Consider the following 21,008-nt stretch of genomic DNA (forward strand, 5'->3'; position numbering starts at 1 on the left):
ACATCACACAGCATTCTTCCCATAGTGCATCCCGGTGCCATCTCTTCCCTGGGTAAGTGACGCACATGCACTTGGACAAACACATGATATAAAAGGAAATGTGATTCATCAGACCAGGTCACCTTCTTCCAGTGCTCTGTGGTCCAGTTCTGATTGCCCATTGTAGGTGCTTTCGGCTGTGGTCAGGGGTCAGCATGGGCACTCTGATCACTCAGTGGTTATGCAGTCCCATACACAACAAGCTGTAATGCACTGTGTGCTCTGACACCTTTCTATTATAGCCAACATTAACACATCACTGAGCCTTTAGGTATCCATGACCATGTTGCTGGTTCACGGGTTGTTCATCCTTGTACCACTTTTGGTAAGTACTAACCATTGCATACTGGGAACATCACACAAGAACTGCTGTTTGGAGATGCTCTGACCCAGTCGTCTAGCCATCTCAAATCGGCCCTTATTAAACTCACTCAGATTCTTACACTGGCTCACACATCCACTTTGAGAACTAACTGTTCACTTGCTGCCTATTTTATCACTTTATAGGTGCCACAATAACAAGATAATTGATATTATTCAGTGGTTTTAATGGTATGGCTGATTGGTGTTTGCCGTCTTACTAAACCAATTACTTTCTAACCACATCTGAACCTTTTAGAGCTGAAGTGTTTCAGATTAAACCTGAATGCTAAAAAAAGAAATAAGAATACAACGCATTGGTAAAAAAAGTGTGTTGGAATAGCACAACATCAATTACCACGTCACACCCTGAATGCTACTTTAACACCAATAATTCACGTTTCACACCATCAAAACATCAGCCTATCTGTGTGTACACTTGATAAACGCAATTAGAAGAACGATAATTAGCCAAGAAGCCGAGGGAAACTTCGACAAAGGAAGTTCCTTGGATCAGTAATCCTGGCTGTAAAAATCCATCTGATCAATGCTATCAGGTATGCAAGACCAGTGGGGAGGTCAGGTCCTGAGAGACATATAGGATGAACAAATGAAACTCAGGCCTGAGCATAATGGTCAGAGTAAATAGCTGTAGGTGACACAGTGTTAATTGGAGCTTGGGGAAAGTATTTATCAGCATGTGGGAGTGCGAAGAGAATGGTGACCTCTGAAGGGATCATAGAAGACCAAATCAATTGATGCATCTGGTGAAACAAGGTCTTTAGCCGATTAGCATAGGTGCATGGGTGCATTGCATTTCCAAAACAGATTACTAGCCTAAATCCAGGGATCCTGTATTAGTAAAAGCTTAGACACCCCATTCATTTGGTTTAGAATACGACATGTTAAATAATAAAGTAAATATTTCTCAGGTACAGAGAAGTCTAAGAAACATTAAATCTAAATTTTAAAGTCAGTCATAACGTCGTATGTAACTTAACCTTTCAGCTGTCTGTTGCAAATGCTACTGTTAACAAGTGGGTGCGTGTAATAAAATCAAAGGTGGAAATCTAATTTGAAAACAACAGATCAACAAAAAAAGTGCTGTGCCAGAGGGGGGAAATAGTCACATCAATTTCCATAGAGTGAAATGGGTTTCCCAAGATTCCTAGCTCCTGGGTTCACCTGTCAACTTTGATGAATCTTCAGCATCTGCCTCTGCTGCTCCAAATTACCGAGGCAGTGCTGGAGACGGGGTTGGGAGGGGGAGAGCGGTGGTGGTGGTGGTGCTGGAGAGGGCACAGCACTGCTTACGAGCGGCAGGATCAATCATCGGATCATTTACCTGCGAGCATTATTTGGCAAAACCGCGAGAGCAATAGATCTACACCAGCGTAACCTAGAAGCACGTCACAGAGACATCAAGAACAAATCGTCATTGGCATTCCATTTATGAGCCATCAAGTGGAATCAGATGGCACAGAGTGCTGGATCAGTTTGGACATGCAGTGAGGAGCTTTCAGCAGAACCGGCGCTCGGAAGAATTTCCGGGATTGTGTTTGGAAAAAAACCCCTGTTATTTGTTGATTTGAATATCAAAAGAAGGTTAGAGCAAGACTTCTTGACTGTTCGAAAAACAAAAACCCTCCCATAGGTTTGCAGGCAGGTGTGTAATGATCAATTATTAAGGGCCTAAGCTCAGGTTACTCCGGGCTGAGCGGGTGGGGCACGGCTTTTTAGAACCAACCTGCGAGTGAGAAAGAGTGAGAGAACAAGCGGGAATACTATTTACATAAAATTAACAGTTCAAAAGAATGAGTTCACACACCAATCAAACTTGTTAATTGACTGCCAATGGTGTGTCGCTGGATATACAACACAACTACATTATTCATCTTCCCCGTTGACAAGAAAGACAGTCCAATTTGCATTGGCGTCCAAAACCTGATCAGCAGTCACAACGGCCCATGCATTTTTAATAGAGCACGGGGAGGCTATTAATATTCATAGGGGTCAAACAATTGCATATTTCATTTAACTTTCTATAACCACCGGTGGTTTTCAAAATGATCAACTTCTGATGCGTTGGACCACATGGTGCTGAAAGAATGGGAAGGATTTAAGTAGTTGAAGCTCTGAGCACTAAAGTAATCAGGCTGCATTTACAAGTATAATTTTCTCCCCTTGTCTGAAAGTTTGCGCACTTAACTGATGCTTTCTGTATTTGCAATACTGACACTATTATCTAAAAATCATGGTTGCAAATGCATCAAGCAACTCAATGAAGCAACAGCAATCATTTACCCCGTGCTTGAGAGTAATTCCCCATCCTGGTGCACGCTGGCCTCTTTAGCATTAATCAAATGGGTGGTTTGGCTTCATGCTTTATCGACCTTTATTCCTTGGCTTGAACACCATCACTTCTCATAATGCCAATGACATGTCAAAAGGTCAGGCAGCCCCAAGGTCTCTGTTGGGATGCAGGCAGTAACACATATGTAAATGTTCTCTCGGAGGCAGCACCCAGACCTCGCGTGACATCTCCCAGCACTCCACCACACTCAGAGCATTTTAATTGTTGGCTCCTGAAATCTCCGAGGCACAACAACTTTACATATTTGTGTTTGCGGCATGTGAAAAGGCAGCGGAGGTGACCTTAAAGATTTTGCTGAGCGTGTTGATTTTGGCAGACAACAGCCTGGACCATACTGGCTAAAGTGACCTGCTATTGATGATCAGTCAACTTACTCTCTCAAGCCAAGGGCACGGTGAGGAAAAAACACATCAGTGCACTGTAAGATATGCTAATGGTTTCATTTTGCCACTGAAACCTCATGCATAATTAAACCCAAGCAACAGGGGCATAAAACTGTGTGCACACTGACTGACCACTCCAAAGCATGTGATACTGCCGTATTAGGAACGTAACCCGATACGAATACGTTACACAGATGTGCTGTAAACGAACAGAAATACAGATACGAATAGGGGATGAACTATTTGTTCACATGGTGTCTGGTTGAGACAGGAGAGGTGTGCATTGGGACAGCGCTACAAAAAAGGAGGCTTTTACAGTCTGATATGAAGCTCACTGTACAAACAAAGCCTGTATTCATGAACCTGCGGTGCTCTGTGATGCATTTACAGCACCCTTAGTAGCTTAGAGTTACAATGGTGTAAATTGTATATTAACAGAAAATATTATTTTTCACACACCATGCTGAGTGTACATAGTATTTATTCCTGGTGCAGAGTGGTAGGTGTTTGGTCTTACAGCTTTACTCACACCACCTTTGGGTTTAAATCAGAATACAGATAGAGATAAGTGTCAAACAGACAGAGATACAGCGACATTATGTTACACAGCTTGTGTGAGCTTTTCAATGGCAAGGAGAGGACAAGAAGTTAAAATGCAGTTCGATCAGAGAGCTGAAATCCTCTGCATCTTGATTAGTCCATCTCGACTAGTGTCTATCTGCTCCTTCAGTAGTAATGCATTCAAACTGAATCCTGTTTAAAGATGGGAAATGAGCACTGATGGGCTCATGGTGAGTTATGCCCTTAGGAAATCTGCATCCTCCGACACCTAATTTTAAACAAATACAAAACAGTCGAGGTTCAAACTCTTCTTTTTGAACCTGCATCTGAAAACAATCCAAGCTTCCTTTAAAAGTCTTCTCTTGTTCTGTTCTGTTATTTCCTGTGTAGCTTGTGCTCTCCAGCAAGCATAACCCGTATATGCTCAACTGTCACACAATATCAGTGTTAAACAACAACATAAATAACAGCGCAAAATGCACAAAGAGTGGCCGCCACGAGGAACGTCGTTTCCTGATATATATATATATATATATATATATTTTTTAATATCGGGATAAAGCAACTGCAAATGTAGTGGTGTGATAAAAATACACTTATGTGAAATTTAGGAAGGAGATGTGAGGTATGATTGTAGACGAGCTGGTAGTCTGAGAAAGCTGGGGCGTTTGTGATGACACTGGCCTCTTTTTCTCTGCTCGCTGCATGTAGTTGTAAATACCCAGCTTCCCCGGCTGTCTGACCTCGACATGCCCACTTCCAGAGATGCCAGCTCGGATAAGTAACACTGTCATGTCGGTTTTTGTCAACTTTATGCTGATTGCTCTCCTTTATCTATGGGCTGTTTGGAGTATAACAAGGTCAGATGAAGAAGATAAAGCTTATTTGACACATCTTATACAAGAGCGATGTTTTCGTCTCGTTTTATTCTACGTGATCTACGTTTTCTTCTAGTTTAGGTATATTAACATTATCATTCATGTAAAAATTGCTGGTCTAACTCCACAGCTAATAAAAATTTTAAAATAAAAAAGATTAGTCAATAAAAATGGATAACAAGACAACCTCTGAGGCAGTGTGTCTGAGTGAGAACGAGGGCATGTTTCCTTTTTGTGTTAAGGCAAAACGCTGCCATCGAACTGTCTCGACCTCTGCGTTTTTGACAAATTGGTTGTGAGGCTTTTACGACTGATGCACAGATCGCAAAAATCATTTCTGCCAAGATTCCTCTATGACCTGCCCGTGGGACATGACACGCTCCTCAATGCGCCGCTCTATCAAACCTGATCTTTCCAGGACAATGCAAATGATGACAAATTCCATCATCCTGCATTATGCGCTTTGCCTCTAATCTCCCTAATTCAAGAGTGCGGGGAGGGTTCTGCACTATCAGCTGAGGGGCATGTTGTCTGACTGAATGATGCTGAAGCAGCAGCGTTTAGCCCCTTGTTCAGACACAAACTCGCTGGCTCATCTCCAGTTAAATTATTCAAAGAAATAAATGGTCAGTGTAATATTGTAATCATGAAGTCGGTGAAAGAAAAAAAAAAATGTCGTTTCTCTCTAGTGTCTAGTGTAAAGGGAACTCTGCAGGACAGAACTGACTCTAAAATGCTGGCGCAGGCTTTTTTTTTTTTTTACACTCTCATGAAGACAGGAATTTAAATATCTACACCATGAGTAATGGTCACGCGGTCCATCAACCTGACCAGTGGACGTTCCCAGCACCATGAGGAAATCCTTTAGTGCACTCAAGGTTCCTTAGAACGCACTGCTCACAGCATGAGGACGACCTCAACAATATTACAAGCAAACACAATGGAAGTCAGGGAAACGATATAAAACACATAGATGTTCCCTTTGAAGCAGCCTGCAGTTCTGCATCATTTCAATAGATGGCAGTATGGCTGCATGAAAGCGAGGCACAAGCTTCCTGCACGTGTTCTCTCTCTCTCTCTCTCTCTCTCTCTCTCTCTCCTTCTCAACAGATCCCAGATCACTTAAACCTTTACAAAACGTTTTTTTGCCTACATAAAATCATTACTGCACAAATTAATATTTACTCATAATAAAAGTAATCTGGTCACTGAGGGTGATGATCTAATCTTTATTGGTTTCATATTAACAGTTCCTGCTGACTTTTGCGATGCTTCGTAAATCAGCAACTTTCCTGGGTTCAATAACTCTGGATACTGCTTTATTTAAAATTCATGGACATGCATAAAGTTGTGTCTGGCTTGTACACTGATTTTAAAAAAAATAATTTGCCTCATTATATATAATACCCCCCCCCCCCTATATTTTTTATTTCTCCAATATAACAATTCAAATCCTGTGTTCTGTCATTTTTTTATTGGTAATTATACATTAATTACCTATTTAGTTATTACATATGGCTGAATATATATGGCTCAGTACATTTAAAGTTTATTTGGCAGAATGTCAACAGTGACGTTCCTATCGCCCGGAACTTATATGAATAATAAATGTCTGTAAAATTTAACGTTGTGCTCCTTAAAACGAGACATTGTCTATTACTCATCCACAACACTTTTATATCTGTAGAATGGGCCGAAATGACAATGGATAATGAAAAATGAATGGCCGAGGTTCAAAGTTACAACTCAAACGAAGCCCTCAATGAGAAATTAATGACAACACGAGTGGCCAAAAGTAAATGGAACATAAATGTTAATATCATTGAGCCATCAGTTTTAGCTACTGCCATTAAAAACTAACATCTCCTTAATAAATTAAGACAAAACTGCAATGCTCGGCCACTGTTGCATGAAGACCCAATGATCATGTTTCACTGAAGGCACTTACTGTCAGCCGCCACATAAAGGAATGGTGAGATTACAGCGTTTAAAGGAGCAGAGAAAATGGCCTAAAAATAGATTGCAAAGATAAAAGAGTCAAACGGCAACGGTACGAGACAAATTTTCTAATTCCAAAAAGCACTATGGAGACCAATCCACCTGTGTTTTGACCATTCACTAGAGTAACCTTTCATGTCTCACCATATTTGTCCAACACTGAACTCGAGCCTCTCTCTGGTGGTGCGTCTGCGTGTCTCTCGCCCATGTGTTCTGTCAGCTTCTCATCACTGGACACAAGCAGTGACGTACGGGGAAAGATGTCCTCGTTTCCATAGTAATAGGATGGTCATAGGAGTCCTCTTTTGAATGGCGATCAGACTGGACAGTGCATGCTGCTTTTTGTGTATGTTAAAATCCATCCATTCACCCATAAACCTATCCATCCTTTCATCAGTCCATTCACCTATCCACCCACCCATGCATTTATCATTCCATCCATCCATCCATCCACCAATCTATTCATTGATCCATCCACCCATCCTTCCTTCCATACATCCATCCACTCATCCATCCATCCATCCATCCATCCACCCACCCACCAATCTATTCATAGATCCATCCACCCATCCTTCCTTCCATCCATCCATCCATCCATCCATCCAACCTGAATGTGAATATTCTCTGTTTAAATCACGTCTTCAAAATTGCGCTTGTCTCCAGAAACCCTGAATATGAAAATTTGTCACTGGCCTGTGATGGGTGGAACCTGTTTTGCAGTGGCACTGCCATGCATCTCGCTTTAGATGTGTGTTACCGCCGTGTGACAGTCCTCCGAGACCTGTCAACCGAACGGAAGTGTAAACACATTCATCCACATTAAAGCCTCCATTACTGCCACGGAATTTTAAATGCACAAATCAATCTGTCTGTGTATATTCCGAGCCGAGGCTTTTTACTGATGAAAACAGTATTTAGAGTAGTACAGCGCCAAGGGGGAGTGGAGAGGGAATAAGCTTGAGGGAGCACACCTGAAAGGAAAACGTCCTCTTTGCCAGGTTCAGGGGTTGCTGATGGTCACTGTCCTGACACACTCCAACGTGTGTGTATGTGTATGTATGCGTGTGTGTGTGTGTGTGGGCATGAACCAAGATAGTCAAGCACCCATAATACATGAAGAGGTGCTCAGAGGCAATTAGGCTCAGTTGTCAAGGCAGTTCCATTAATGAAGGTGTGTACGGCAAGAGCAGGCGATCTTCTCTGACAGGTTCGGTCCTTCCTGTGTCCATGCCTGTTACAAGCTAATACCAGCCCTATCGATGGCGTGTGTCGGAAGCTAATGCACGTAACACGGTTTATGATTCCACACGACTGCTGCTGTTGAGCTTCACCTTCAACGGTGTCACAGAAGTGCATAAATAATTACCCGTCCTCTCGTAATCCAGTCCACTGCCCTGCTACAAAACATACCAGGATCCACAGACTAACACGTCGTCAAAACCTGGTTCAGCATGTTAATAGATTTTCACACATTAAAGGTGCAGTCAGTTTTCCCATTAGTTTGCTATAGCTACCTATATATATATATATATATATATATATATATATATATATATATATATATACATATACATATATATATATATATATATATATATATATATATATATATATATATATATATATATATATATATATATATATATATATATATATATATATATATATATATATATATATATATATAAACAAATACAACTCCTCCATTCTGTGCTCTTTCAAAAGCCACGCCCAAACAGCACATGACCAGGCTAGAATGCCTGAAAGCGAAAGAAAAAAAACTTTCTGGATTGACAGGTAACATGATTGACACCTAAAGAGAGCAGCTCAGTGATTGATTGGATGTTTTTGGTCCTGGGGCGTTGAACAGACTGAAGATTTATCTCTAAGCAGGAAATTTACTAAAGCGGTTGGAATGCAAGGAATAATGCAACCTGTGCTCTAACTTCACTGATCTTATATTTAATCTGCTCACAATTAAAAAAAAAAAGAAACTACATTTAGTGTCTGTGTCTGCATTCATTTTTTTCTGACAAAATAAAAAAATAAAACAAAGGAACAAACAAACAAATAAATAAATAAATAATAATAATATGCTAAAAGGCCTCATACTGCTTAATTTTGTATCATGTTAGATTCACTGTAGGGCTAAACTGAAATTAATATATATAATCTATATTTATATTTAACCCAAATTTATTTCTGCACATTTTTTAAATATTTTATAAAAGCAGAATAAATGGCGAATAGCTCAATAATAGATTGGAGGAAAGATTAAAAAAAAATAATAAAAATTAAAAGTCCTTCTTTTCATTTTGAAATGGAAAATAAACAAATGCAATCTACACACACAGTGTAGGGTTAAATCCAGGGGAATAAGTATGATCCTCTGATCCCAGTGCAGGGAGAAACAGATCAGACATCGTCGTCAGGATGCGTGGAACGAAGACAAGAGCAGATTCAGTGCTGTCGTGGAGCATACACAACTCTCCATCTGAGTGGATCAGCCAGGCTCAGGTGAGTCAGTGTGCTCAAGCACGGTGGTCAAGTTAATGGGAGTCTGGATCCAGGCCCAGGGCCAGGAAATGGGGCGGTGTTGGGTGTGTATTTCCATTCCTTAGGCTACTGTCCCACTGCATTCCACTCAGTTACAACTTCTTAAAGTGTCAGTGAGCATGAGTGACGAGCTCAGCTGTATTTTAAGGTGAAGGGTGACTAAGGTATATGAACATGATGCGCTTCCCATCCAGGTGATGAGTAAGGGGACATTTGTGAATGACGACGTTCTTCGACTGTCAAAACACAGACCTCTCCCGTTCAGTCTAAACTAACAACGTGGAAAGAGAAGAGCTACAATAGCTACAATAGCTAGTGATGAAATACATGTATACAGGTGAGACAAGAGTAGGTCTAGCTTTTGTATACGCTGCAGTAAATCTGCAAAAAAATAAAAAGGAAAGAAAGAAAGAAAGAAAGCTCATATTTCCTCAACCCAACAACACCACAACTGTTTCCTCCTCCTCCTTTTTCCAGTGATGGCTTGTTCTTTTTATCTGAGCTGATAGCATCCTTGCGTTGTTTCGTCTTGATCGCTGAAGAGCCATCCTACTGTTCTAGCCTCCAGCAGTTCATATTATTGGTGCATTATTTCACGCATGCCTGCCTCTTTTATCAACTGCTTCTGAAGTAATGTTAATAGACTAGAAAATTGAGACATTTATGAAGTATAGGCCGTGTTTATGAAAAAATCTATAAAATCTGACAGGGATGAGGTGAGATAAAAGCACTGTTTTAATAGATTATGTCTACGGGAGATCGTCAGGGGCTGATGAGCACCTCCTCTGGGATTGCTCGCTTTTATGGGATTAATTTTGTTGTATTAAAAATGAAGGTAAATGTCTTAATTAATCTGTACACACCACACTTCTGTGTTCGAACCCTCCGGACCTGGTGAGGCTTTTAGATGTCTTGTTGTTTGGAAAATCTCTTTGTGGATGTGCTTCGAGTATGTGTGGAAGGGACAAACTGGAGTATTCCCACTGAAGATTACCCGAAACCCTTAGATAAGATCTCTGCACTGCTGGTCTCACGGGTTTTCACATTGCCGTTACACAAAGTGATTGTACACGAGCCCTTAGCACGGCTTTGTTCACCCTGTTCTCTGTAAATGGAGATAGATTTCATCATCCCAGACCGCTTTATTCATTTCTACCATACAGGAGATTTTTCTAGATGTTGTACGTTTTCATGGCTGCTGAACATGACCCCTGATCTTCCTAACAAGCAGGTCAGACAGCCCACCTCATTGTTTTAATATGTTTAACCCCCATAAGGAGATTATTCAAATTGTATCACCGCAGAGGCCACTTCCTCCCTTTGACACTAATTGCGGACGTCAGATCCACTGTTCCCAACTGTGCAGCGGTCCACTTTGACACTTTCCAAAATCCAATGCAAATCCAATTGTTGGTCCACATGAGGTTTGCGTGGAATAAGCTGTCACTCCTAATGGAGAAAGAGAGCACACGTATTCCCCAAACAGGGACTAGCGCAGCTACGTCTCCTCCTAGACTTTAAATTGGATTAGTAAATAGAATTTCAAGGGTTCAGTCCCTTGGTATGGCATTCATCATGATTTTCACTCTGCTACGTTTCAGCAGCTGCACCTTCAGCACAAACCTGCTTTTGTTTGGGCTTCTGTTGATAGGATGCTGAAGAAAATTTGAATCCGTAGATTGAGTTCATGATGAGGTTCTAGAGAACATCAAGCAATATAAAGGTGTGCCTCAGTGGGCAATTTGGGACTCATGCTGTTAACTAAGACTTTGGTTAATGAAGGGTCAACTTGAACCATCTGTCAACATGCAAGCTTAATCGTGTGTTATGAGGGAAAATTGATTTTTTCCCCCCTTTATTTTCCCACAGAAATATCCTGCTTTTGCACTGTTGATCAAGCAGCCCTACATAATACTACATAAGTGTTGATTCATATTCGTAAACTCCCTGATCACGTGTGAAATTTGTAGCCGTATCATCTCATGTATACACGTCTAAAATAAAACATGTTACGTATTCCTTACATATGAATAAAATTAGCCAAGAATTTTCAACTGCTTCATTACTGACTCGTCAACAAAACATTCTCATCTACTATAAACCGAGTTATGAACCACTAGCTGGAAGCACTGACCTCTGAGTTCTATCTCCGAGCAGAACGATGACGATAATAAAATCGTGTTATGCACTCAAAATCTCTCATTAACATTATCGTCACTATTATGCAAAACCTGACCTGAAACGAGAACCTAATCAACAGAATAACTGATAGCAAAAAGCATAAACAAACAGCTGATTTTTTTTTTTCTTCTCCGCCTCAGAGTTGTCGCCTAAATGATCTCAAAACATATTGAGAGCCTAGAGCGATTGAAAATAACAATATAAAGGTTAACTGATTCCCTAAATCAAAGCTGATAAGAATCTGTCACACGGCCAAACATGACTGTACTCCTAGCGATCAGAATAAAGGTTCGGCACAAAATATATCTAGGGTTTGAACAGTCTCTCTCTTAGGAATCTCCAGCATGAGGCTTAACATTCAGAAGAATACTAGTCCTAACTCATAATGATCTCCGCGACAGAGGACAGTGCCGTGGACATTCATAATAAAGCCAATTAGTGCAAACTCTTAATATCCTTTTTTTTTTTTTAAAATAATGCAATTAAAAAAAGTCTTGCTTTTGGCTGACGAAATATCTTAACATGACAGAACAATGGAGAAAATATGACATTTTCCGGGAAATAATTGCAACGCTGAAAAGCACTCAAGCTAAGCTAAGCTATTCTCCTCTCCTTTAAATGGGATTTAACAATTAATCACTAATTATTTCTGGGCAGAGGAGGAGGGCTGCGAGTGCAATTCCCTCAGCGACTCTGCAGCATAAAAGCTGTCTGTAAAAAAACCGTGCTTGCACCATCAGCACCAAAACACTCTTTCTCATTAAGACTGCGACGTGGGGGGCATCGCATCTGCATGGGCACAGCGAGGGGGTAATTGTATCAATATGGGAAACTGTCTACTGCATTAGGACATTGTTAATATAGTTTTCCAATTTAGCAAATGTAACACGGAGCATCGGATGTTACCCGCGACGGGGTGCAGAATGCACATTTACCCATGATTGAGCTGTTGAATCGCTCGATTATGCTAGCTGTCCGTGATCGCGTGAACAGAAATGAATAGATGAGAAAGACAAGACATTGACTTCTGCAGTGATTACAGACTTCCACACACTGATCAATTTTGTTTATATGAAATGGGTAAAGATTTACAGTAACAGAGCCCAAACCTACTGATAACATCGGTGTCCTTCTTGTGTGGCTTTATTATGCGCCAACACTGACCGTGTCATTAGTGTGTGTGAGAAACCGGATCTGGTTGTGGGGGAGAAAGTGGTGCACATGTTCTCACTCATGGGAGAATGTTGAAGAGAGATGAAGGCTGTGGCGATGAGATGGACACTTGTGTTGTTGACAGTAACTTGACAAGTTTAATCCTGTTCCCTGAATGGGTAAACACTAGTGCCAGCCATGCGTGCAACCACACTAACACTTCCTGCATCAGCCTTTGGAGTTCCATTAACTATTTGGTTTTGCATGCAAGGGCAAGGTCAAATAAAGCCTAACACACAATATGGCAAAGCTCATATTAGACAACAAATGTAGCGCACACACACAGACGCACAGGAAAATGAACACAAACAGTTTGGGACTAAATAGGCTTTATAAATATATTTTATATTTTCCTCAAGTTCTTATATTTTGTGATATTTTACCCAACTGTGTCTTTATTCTGCTTTGTCCGTATCTGTATTCTGGCTTCTAGCTGAAAGTGGGCATGGCCTAAAGAAATGATTTCCAGGTCTGGCTGAAAAAGAAGTCATTTCCCATTCACAAAATATGTAACAACAAATTAATTACAGTGCCCATGTGATTTCCCCCCGTTTTGATCACCTGCCAATTCCCATCCCAGAGCCAGCGCTCCCCATCACACAACAGCTACCAACTGGAGTAATTCCACTTACATGAGCTCACAGACACCCACGACTGCCTAGAGTCGCTTTGATTGACCACAGGGAGAGAGTAATGCTATCCCTCCCACCCAGCGAGCAGAGCCCATGTTGATGCCTAGACTCCCGGCTACAGACGGCTGGCATAAGGATACGAGCTCATAATCTCATGATGATGATGATGAGGGGAATGCTTTCCTGTTGTGCTACTCGATGACTGACTTGAAATATTGATAAGATTTTCTAGTCTGATATTTCATTAAATAATACAGGAATAAAGAAAAAAAAAAAGAAAGTTTATTTAAATAATTAAATAATGTTTTCGAAGAGCACAGAGATCACTCAGAACGATGGCACCGATCAAAACAAGCTAAGAGTTGAAGCAGCAGAGCAGATCAAACTTTCCTGTCATTGCACTCTATCTACAGCCTGAAGACTTGTGGACAACATAGTGCATAGAAGATGAAGGCTAGAGGAAATCTGCTGTTCAACTTGGGTCAACCAGCAGACTGAAAAAAAAAAACTAAGTGCACATCCTATTTGTATCTATATTTGTATGAATCAAGAACACATCTGTTCACATCTGTTCAATCCAAATAATGTATTCATTATTCAGATTTAGTTACCTCCCTATCTTAAGTGCATCATTAGGGCAATATATATACGGTATAACTAGTTTAAGTAGCTCATGAGGAGATTAATGAACATGCAGAGTGTTACCTGCACAGCCTGGCTGTAGGGCCCGATGTTAGCCGGTGCCCAGTGAGATATGCTTTGCACATGCAGGGTGTCTCTGCGCTGGAAGCTGTCTTCTTCAGGAGCCGTGGACCAGTTGTGAAGCAGCACATCCATCTGCAAGAGATGACCCATGGGCAACCGAGCCTGCACACACACCCTGCAGAAGGGATGAATCGGACAGGCTGGGTGAATGGACAGATAGACATTTGGAAGTGAAATATAGTATGCAAAATGTTTACACCAGCATTAATAACATGCATAAGAAGTGAAATTGGCTTTACCTGGCTGGAGGACTGTGGCTGAAGAAAAGGCGGTACACTGCGTTCACTTTCCCAAAATCCTCCATGTTTCTCACATATAAGTGAACCAGCACGATGTGCTTCAATTGCCACCCGTTCTTCTGTAATTCACCTGCCAACAAACACACGTCCTAATAACTCAACATTCATTCACCGTCAGTAATTAGTGCACGGAAACACTGGACACGGGGCTGGGATTGAATGCCAGTCCATAGTGCACCTTGCACATCCATATCCACACACTTATTTCACACCCTGGGCAATTTAGAGTCGCCAGTCCAATAATAAGCATGTGTTTGGATGGTAGGAAAAACCGGACAAGCCTTGGGAAGCCCACATGGACATGAGGAGAACATGCAGACCACTAATCTGAGCTCAGAAAGGAATCGGTGGCCATGAAGCTGTGAGGCGGCGACACTACCGGTTGTGCCCCAACGCTGCCACCATACGGAGAAATGTTAGATTTGTGCTGCAAATAATAATCATTGCATGTCCAAATCTGATTTAATTCATATAAAACATAGGAGGTGAGAAGAAAAAAAATATATATTGAGATCTAAAATATTGATTTTTGTTGCACAATAGTACAGAGAGGAAGGCTGTAACTGGGTCTTGAGGCAAGGCCTAGATCGCTGTAATAATTTCATAGAGCATCCAGTTTGTTTTCCCTTTGCAGCCCCTCTCTGTACTTCACACAGAGAGCTCACACAAAGACAGTCATTAAATATTAACCTGTTTAATATTGTCTCAATACTGTGAAGGCTGTTTGGAATGTACGACGATAAACATTAAATATGCTTTTCATGTTATGCCTCTCTTAGGGAAAAATGTTTTCTTTTCTTTTTTTTTGTATGAAAGCCTGCACTTTAAAAGTTCTGCAGGCAAAAAAAAAAAATAAAAATCCAAGCACTCTTTGCCCGTATGTGTGAGCATGTGTGTGTGTGTGTGTGTGTGTGTGTGTGTTTTGAAGCGGCGGTTTCATTCTTTCAGTTTAATTTGAAGTGTCTGTCCTCGTTTGGCGAATTCGCGATCGTTGTACAGTGATGGACAGGGTCCCTGACACACGCTGTGCTCGCACCCTCGCTTAAAAGGCATGAGTGAATAAAAAGCAGCCACTTATGGCCAGACGCACCTCTTAAAAGTGCATTTTGCTAACACAACAAGGGGAAAAATGTATGAAAGTGACTTTGGAACAAAGGATTATTTGCTGTCTGCACTGTGAAATTGTTTCGAGTCGGGTTGAGCTTTAAAACCAAAAAAAAAAAAAAAAAAGCTAGAAACTCCAGCAACATGCCCAGAAGCAGAAAATACTCTGTCTTTTTGCCTTCATTTATTCTCCACTTCACCTCTGCTAAGACAAATCCCAACCCCTCTGCTCCTGATGCTACTCCAACAGTGCCAGGCTGGATTTACTGAGAAAGGAGCGTGCTTGCTTGTGCCATGTTGATACTAAAACAGAGAGTGATTGTACGCTGAAGCCTAAAAACCCCACACTAGGCCATCTTTCATGACTTTTGGATCCGTGAGCCGGAAGCTAGTTACCTTGCAGCACAGTGAAGGCATGCTGGGTCTGGCTCTGGATATCTGTGTGCTCAGAGGAATGGCCGCTGATTCCAGAGATCCACTGATAACCTGAAGAACTTCTGGCTGAGCTCATAAACTGACAATCTGCAAAAAAAAATACATAAATTAACAAAACATCCATGGGTAGAGCTATCATTTGAAACCAATTCTGACAGAAAAATATTTAATACAATCACACAATGTGGAAGATGAATATTTAGCTGACTTTCATGTGCCAGACCCCGAGTTCTTCAAACTTGCATCCATAGTGTGTTTACCCTGAATGATATCATCTCTTACACCACTTTGCTGCTGAATTCTCAAATCTGATTGGTCAGGAGGTCTTGATTATTTTTCTATAACAGCGTCTCTGACTGTAGTGCCAGCTGTAACACAGCTGTTTTATCCAGAAAGGATCGGCTCGGATGCAGGTTTTCATTCCAACCAAGCAGAAGCCACACCCGAGTCGACTGAAAGCCGAGATCAGCTGAACAGGTGGAATCATGTGTGGCTTCTGTGTGAGTGGAATGAAAACCTGCACCTATAAAGAGCCTTTGTGGATCAGACTGGACACCACTGTTGTACCTAATCTAAGACTTGTAAGAAAAAAGATATAATCGTTGATATGTTAATGAGACGTTAATTTAACAGTCTTATATATATTTAGTATATATAAGGTCTATAAGATTTCCATGAGAGTCTTTGTGTTTTCTGGTTTCTCTGTATGTCGTCTTATTACAGTCCATCCTGGAGTATTTTATGACTCGACTTTGCTGCAGCTTTATCAAAATTTGTCATGCAACTTGATTTTTTTGTGCTTTTGCTGAAATTGCAAGCACAAGAATCTAGCGAAAACACATATCTAATTACTTCCTGTGATATCTGTACTCATGTTCCACACGGAAATTGAAGAGAAGGTCTGTTGCGATGAATCAGCAGAAAGTCATTCATTTAGAATTTTTTGAAAAAGATGCAAGCTCCTGTGAATAGCACAGAGATTGCTTGATTTTGTGTTCACATATGGGATCACAAGTCAGGAAATCCTGGATAGACTCTTATTAAATGCAAGAGAGAGGAAAAAGCTAGGCTATATAGAGGGAACGACTGTTTATAGCTGCTATAACATAAGTTATAACAGGAACTAACTTGTCTCATTGATGTTCCACAACATGATTTAACTATAAACAGTTTGTTTCGTATTCCGATAAATAAAAATTGTATGACAAATTGATGTGGTATACATGAAAGAAAAGAAAAAAAGATCATGATGGGGCATGCTGTTCTGGGAAAATAATCAGCATTTATTATCACATATACATTACTGCACAGTGAAATTCTTTTTTTTTGCATATCCCTTCCTTGGAGGGTTGGGGTCAGAGGTCAGGGTCACCCCTGGAGCATGGGGATTGGGGGCATTGCTCAACAATGGTAGCGTGGCAATGCTGGGGCTTGAACCACGACCAACAACCCAGAGCCTTAACCACTTGAGCCTCCACTGATTACAGTGTTATGAATGCAGCCCAACATGAAGCACATTGTTGATCATTTTCCCAGACCAGCATGCAGCATTGTGTTTCAATTTGTCAGTGATTACATTTTATTATTTCACTTATGTCTCAGTACTACGAATAATTAATATAAAACATATACTTACAGCCTTATGGCTGTTTTTAAACTCAATAATCACTTAAACTACTCGACTATATGTTTAATTAATTATCTGTTATCTTGTCAAAGGATGAGACAGTCATCAAAGAATATTTCTGCAGATCCAATTACTATTTCCTCTGAAGTGTTGTGACATCTATGTGCGATTGGGAGAAACTGATACACCTCTGTGTCCGTGACATGTTTATTAATAAGACTTTCTTTGTAAGTGAGTTTTACGTTTTTTCGCTCTCGGTACAAAAAAAAAAAAAAAACGTGAGGAAAGTTGTGTCTATGGTAACCGTACATGTTGTACTGATCGTGCGGCTAGAGACGAGGCTGAAAAAATGCAGGAGTGCATCCTATTAATGAATTAGACTAATGAGTTACAAATCCTGGATAAATACTAACAGACTAATTCATTTCAAGACATTATCCTCTAAGGGAACCTGCAGTGAAACCCCTGGTAAAATATATTCCGGCTTCCGGATCGAACCTATGATTAGTGTGATTAAGATTTGAGACTGTATTATTCACGGAACACTGAATAACATAGTCAAGAAAAGATGTGCAGTTCAGATAATCATAAAACACTTGTTATATGGAAAAGCAAAGAAATAACTGTAATGAAACATGATGCACATTAAACCAGATCCGAACCCGTGTCTGTACCCTGAAGCACATGACACACACAACATGCACACGTCTCAGAGTGACAGCTAAGGTCACCGTTTGATGCAAATTCTTCCTGTACGTCTTGGGTTTTATCAGCACAGGCCGTCTCCTCAGTCATCATGTCAATGGCACTCTGGCAAGGACAGCTAGTGAGGGGCAGTGCGCTCTCTGTGGAGCCCTGAAACACAGACCAAATAGGAATAAATCAGGCAGAAAGCAGGCAAACACACCTAACCTCCAAGCCTATGTAATTAGTTTTTCAATAACCCTGCATGTGCGCTGTGTGTGTCACTCTTTTTTTTTTTTTTTTTTTTGATGTGCCAAGACACAAATAACCGGAAGGTGAATGAACATGAATCTGGAATATGAAAAACATGCTTAAAAAATGAGCTTATTCAGGAGGAATAGGTGACAGCTTGCTCTTTTGATGCCTTAAATGCACTTCAGCTGTCACTCGAAAGCTCTGACTTGTGCTGGAGAAAAAAAAAAGAAAAGAAATCCACTTACTTTCAGACATCAGCATTCTTTTCTTTTAGACTGCAAACAAGAGGAGAAAACGTTCGACCCTCCCTTTGTGTAATGCTTGACGAAAGTCTACTAAACGTAGAGCAATAAATATTTCATCTCTCTGTAATCCCCTGCTGTCACCTGCAGTTGGCCATATGATAATCGAATTAATTGTACTCCAGCCTCTCTGAGCCGCTGAGAGCTGCAGAGAAGAGCTTGACTAGTATTAACCGAGGGCACACGCTGCACCCCCCCCCAGCATCCTTCCTCCTCCTCCTCCTCCTCCCGGGCCGCTGTTCTTTCCTCCAGAGCGCGGTGTCAGTGTGAATCTGTCAGGCTGATGCAGAGTGTTTCCGACTCTTCTGGACCCGGCCTGCAATCTCCCAGCTCTACGCTGCAGGAGCCACCCTTGAAGGCTAGCTTTTTTTTCTTTTTTTTTAAAATCTGAAACTAGCCTCCAAGATTTCCCTTCTCAATCCCTACAACCCTCAAAAACACAAAAAGCCTCAGGGCTGGCGTTTTGTCACCCCGTGACCTAATACACACACACACACACTCTCTCTTTCTCTCACTTTTATACACTTGAATATGAAATTCACACCTGTCATATATTTAGGAATTCCAAAATAAAATAATAAAAAAACACACACACACACACTGAAGCCCCAGACAGTGTTATTCCATAACGCTATTTTGAGACAATCGATCTCACCATGGAGTATCGCTGCTAATCAGGTCAGCTCCCTATAGAGGGCTTTATGGAGTGTGTAACACGACTAAACTCACTTGTTTACACCACCTACAGTCCCTGGAGCAGGACATGAGACAGGATGGCAAAAGAAAGCACAAGCCTGGATTTAGTTTTTGGATAATCCTTAGTGCTTTTGTTTGCTGGAAAGCTTTATAACCCTTAAACTTTATAACCCTCCATCAGTTCCAGCCTGAGCATCATGCAAAGAATAAAACACAAAGTGCTGCACTGTTACAGCAAAATAATCAATGATGCACTGGCGGTACACTATGGCTGATTATTCTTCTCAAAATAGTTTTTATAATCTTTATTTATGAAAGAACGACACATCGTACATTTTTATCCATTTACATTTCATCCACATGGTGTGCAGGACAAAACAAAAAATCAAAAAGATTATTTTTTTTTTTTGTATATTAAATTCATCTTAAAGCATGTTGCTTTCGTTAAGAGTACATATAGAATTGCAATATTATATTTAAATTATATTTAATATATTATCATATTTATTTTAATATTCTATAATATCATATTAAAATTAATATTTTATATAATATTCACTATTCCTGTTTCTAGTGTATGGGACATGAAGATCCAAGGAATATTTAGCTTTCATATTTAAGGAAAATTATTACGTTTCTCGTCAAAACCTGATTTTATATTTTTATATTAAACTTCATTTAAATTAGTTTCTAATGGCTAGGGTGAATGATGTAGAGTGAGTGTTATCAATTCATGTAGTATTAATGTAAACAGGTTACATTGTGAAATCTCAGGAGGATCTTGGCTCTGACAGGAAATATAAGTGTGGTGTGGGTTCGAGTCTCAGCTCAGGTGTAGGATTTTATTCACTGCTTTGAATCAGATCGAGTTGGATGTACAAAAACTAATTTCACTCAGATCACATGGACCTGATGGACGCATTTGAATTAAGTACAACCAACACTAAACACTCAAACATCGAGTAAGAAAATCAAACCACAAATCGGAAATCCCCAAATCCACCAAGATACCGCTGCAGAAACTGTTCCATGTTACGGTTCTATGTGTACGTCCTATTTCCTCTCTGCCTCGCTTAGCTTCCTTATAACAGCAAGCTAGATGTAGCCACTGAGCTTTCACAGGCCCATGTCAGTGTCTTCATCTGAGCAGACGTGTGTGTTGCACCAGTCTAATTTTAGGCTGCAGTGAATATTGCATATGTCAAAGTAGGCAGTTTCAGAGACATGGAAGAGAAGGCATGAAAGAAAAATAAAAGCGCATGTGCCACTGGAGTTAGTTCTCATTAGTGCCTCAAAGTCATTCCCTCTTTTCTACCTGGATGGCTTTGAACATCATCCCACACGGGTGGATTTTTAACAGGTTTCCTGCAGGTTTAAAAGTAAAACAACATGCAAATATGATTACTGTAATGCTTACATTATCTTCAAAAGGAAAAATATTAAGGCGTAAGTAAAATAATAGATTTTAGAAAGAAAAGTTTTCGTTATCTGAAAACTAAACATCTGACACGATTGAGCAGAATGTGTATTTGTATATATTGTACTAACTCTATACTTAAATTCCAATTCCAAGGGCCTCACACTCACATCTAACTATATAGACATTAGGAGCATTATTTAAACATACACTACCGCTCAAAAGTTTGGGATCACTTGCATATTTCAGC

The 21,008-nt window shown here is 40.4% G+C and overlaps 1 protein-coding gene across 3 annotated transcripts in view; it reads right to left on the reverse strand.

The window, feature by feature from the left end:
- Positions 1-21,008, reverse strand: part of dph6 (diphthamine biosynthesis 6) — a 111,574-nt gene that overhangs the window by 13,800 nt on the left and 76,766 nt on the right. For all 3 annotated transcript variants that reach the window (XM_058398382.1, XM_058398381.1, XM_058398383.1), the window contains 4 exons: positions 18,136-18,259; positions 15,739-15,864; positions 14,179-14,308; positions 13,880-14,054 (listed from right to left, as the gene is read on the reverse strand). In XM_058398382.1, the coding sequence (XP_058254365.1) occupies positions 13,880-14,054; positions 14,179-14,308; positions 15,739-15,864; positions 18,136-18,259 (555 nt within the window). The remainder of the gene's footprint in view (positions 1-13,879; positions 14,055-14,178; positions 14,309-15,738; positions 15,865-18,135; positions 18,260-21,008) is intronic.

This window comes from Hemibagrus wyckioides, linkage group LG09 (assembly GCF_019097595.1).
Source record: "Hemibagrus wyckioides isolate EC202008001 linkage group LG09, SWU_Hwy_1.0, whole genome shotgun sequence".
In the NCBI taxonomy this organism is placed as follows: domain Eukaryota; kingdom Metazoa; phylum Chordata; class Actinopteri; order Siluriformes; family Bagridae; genus Hemibagrus; species Hemibagrus wyckioides.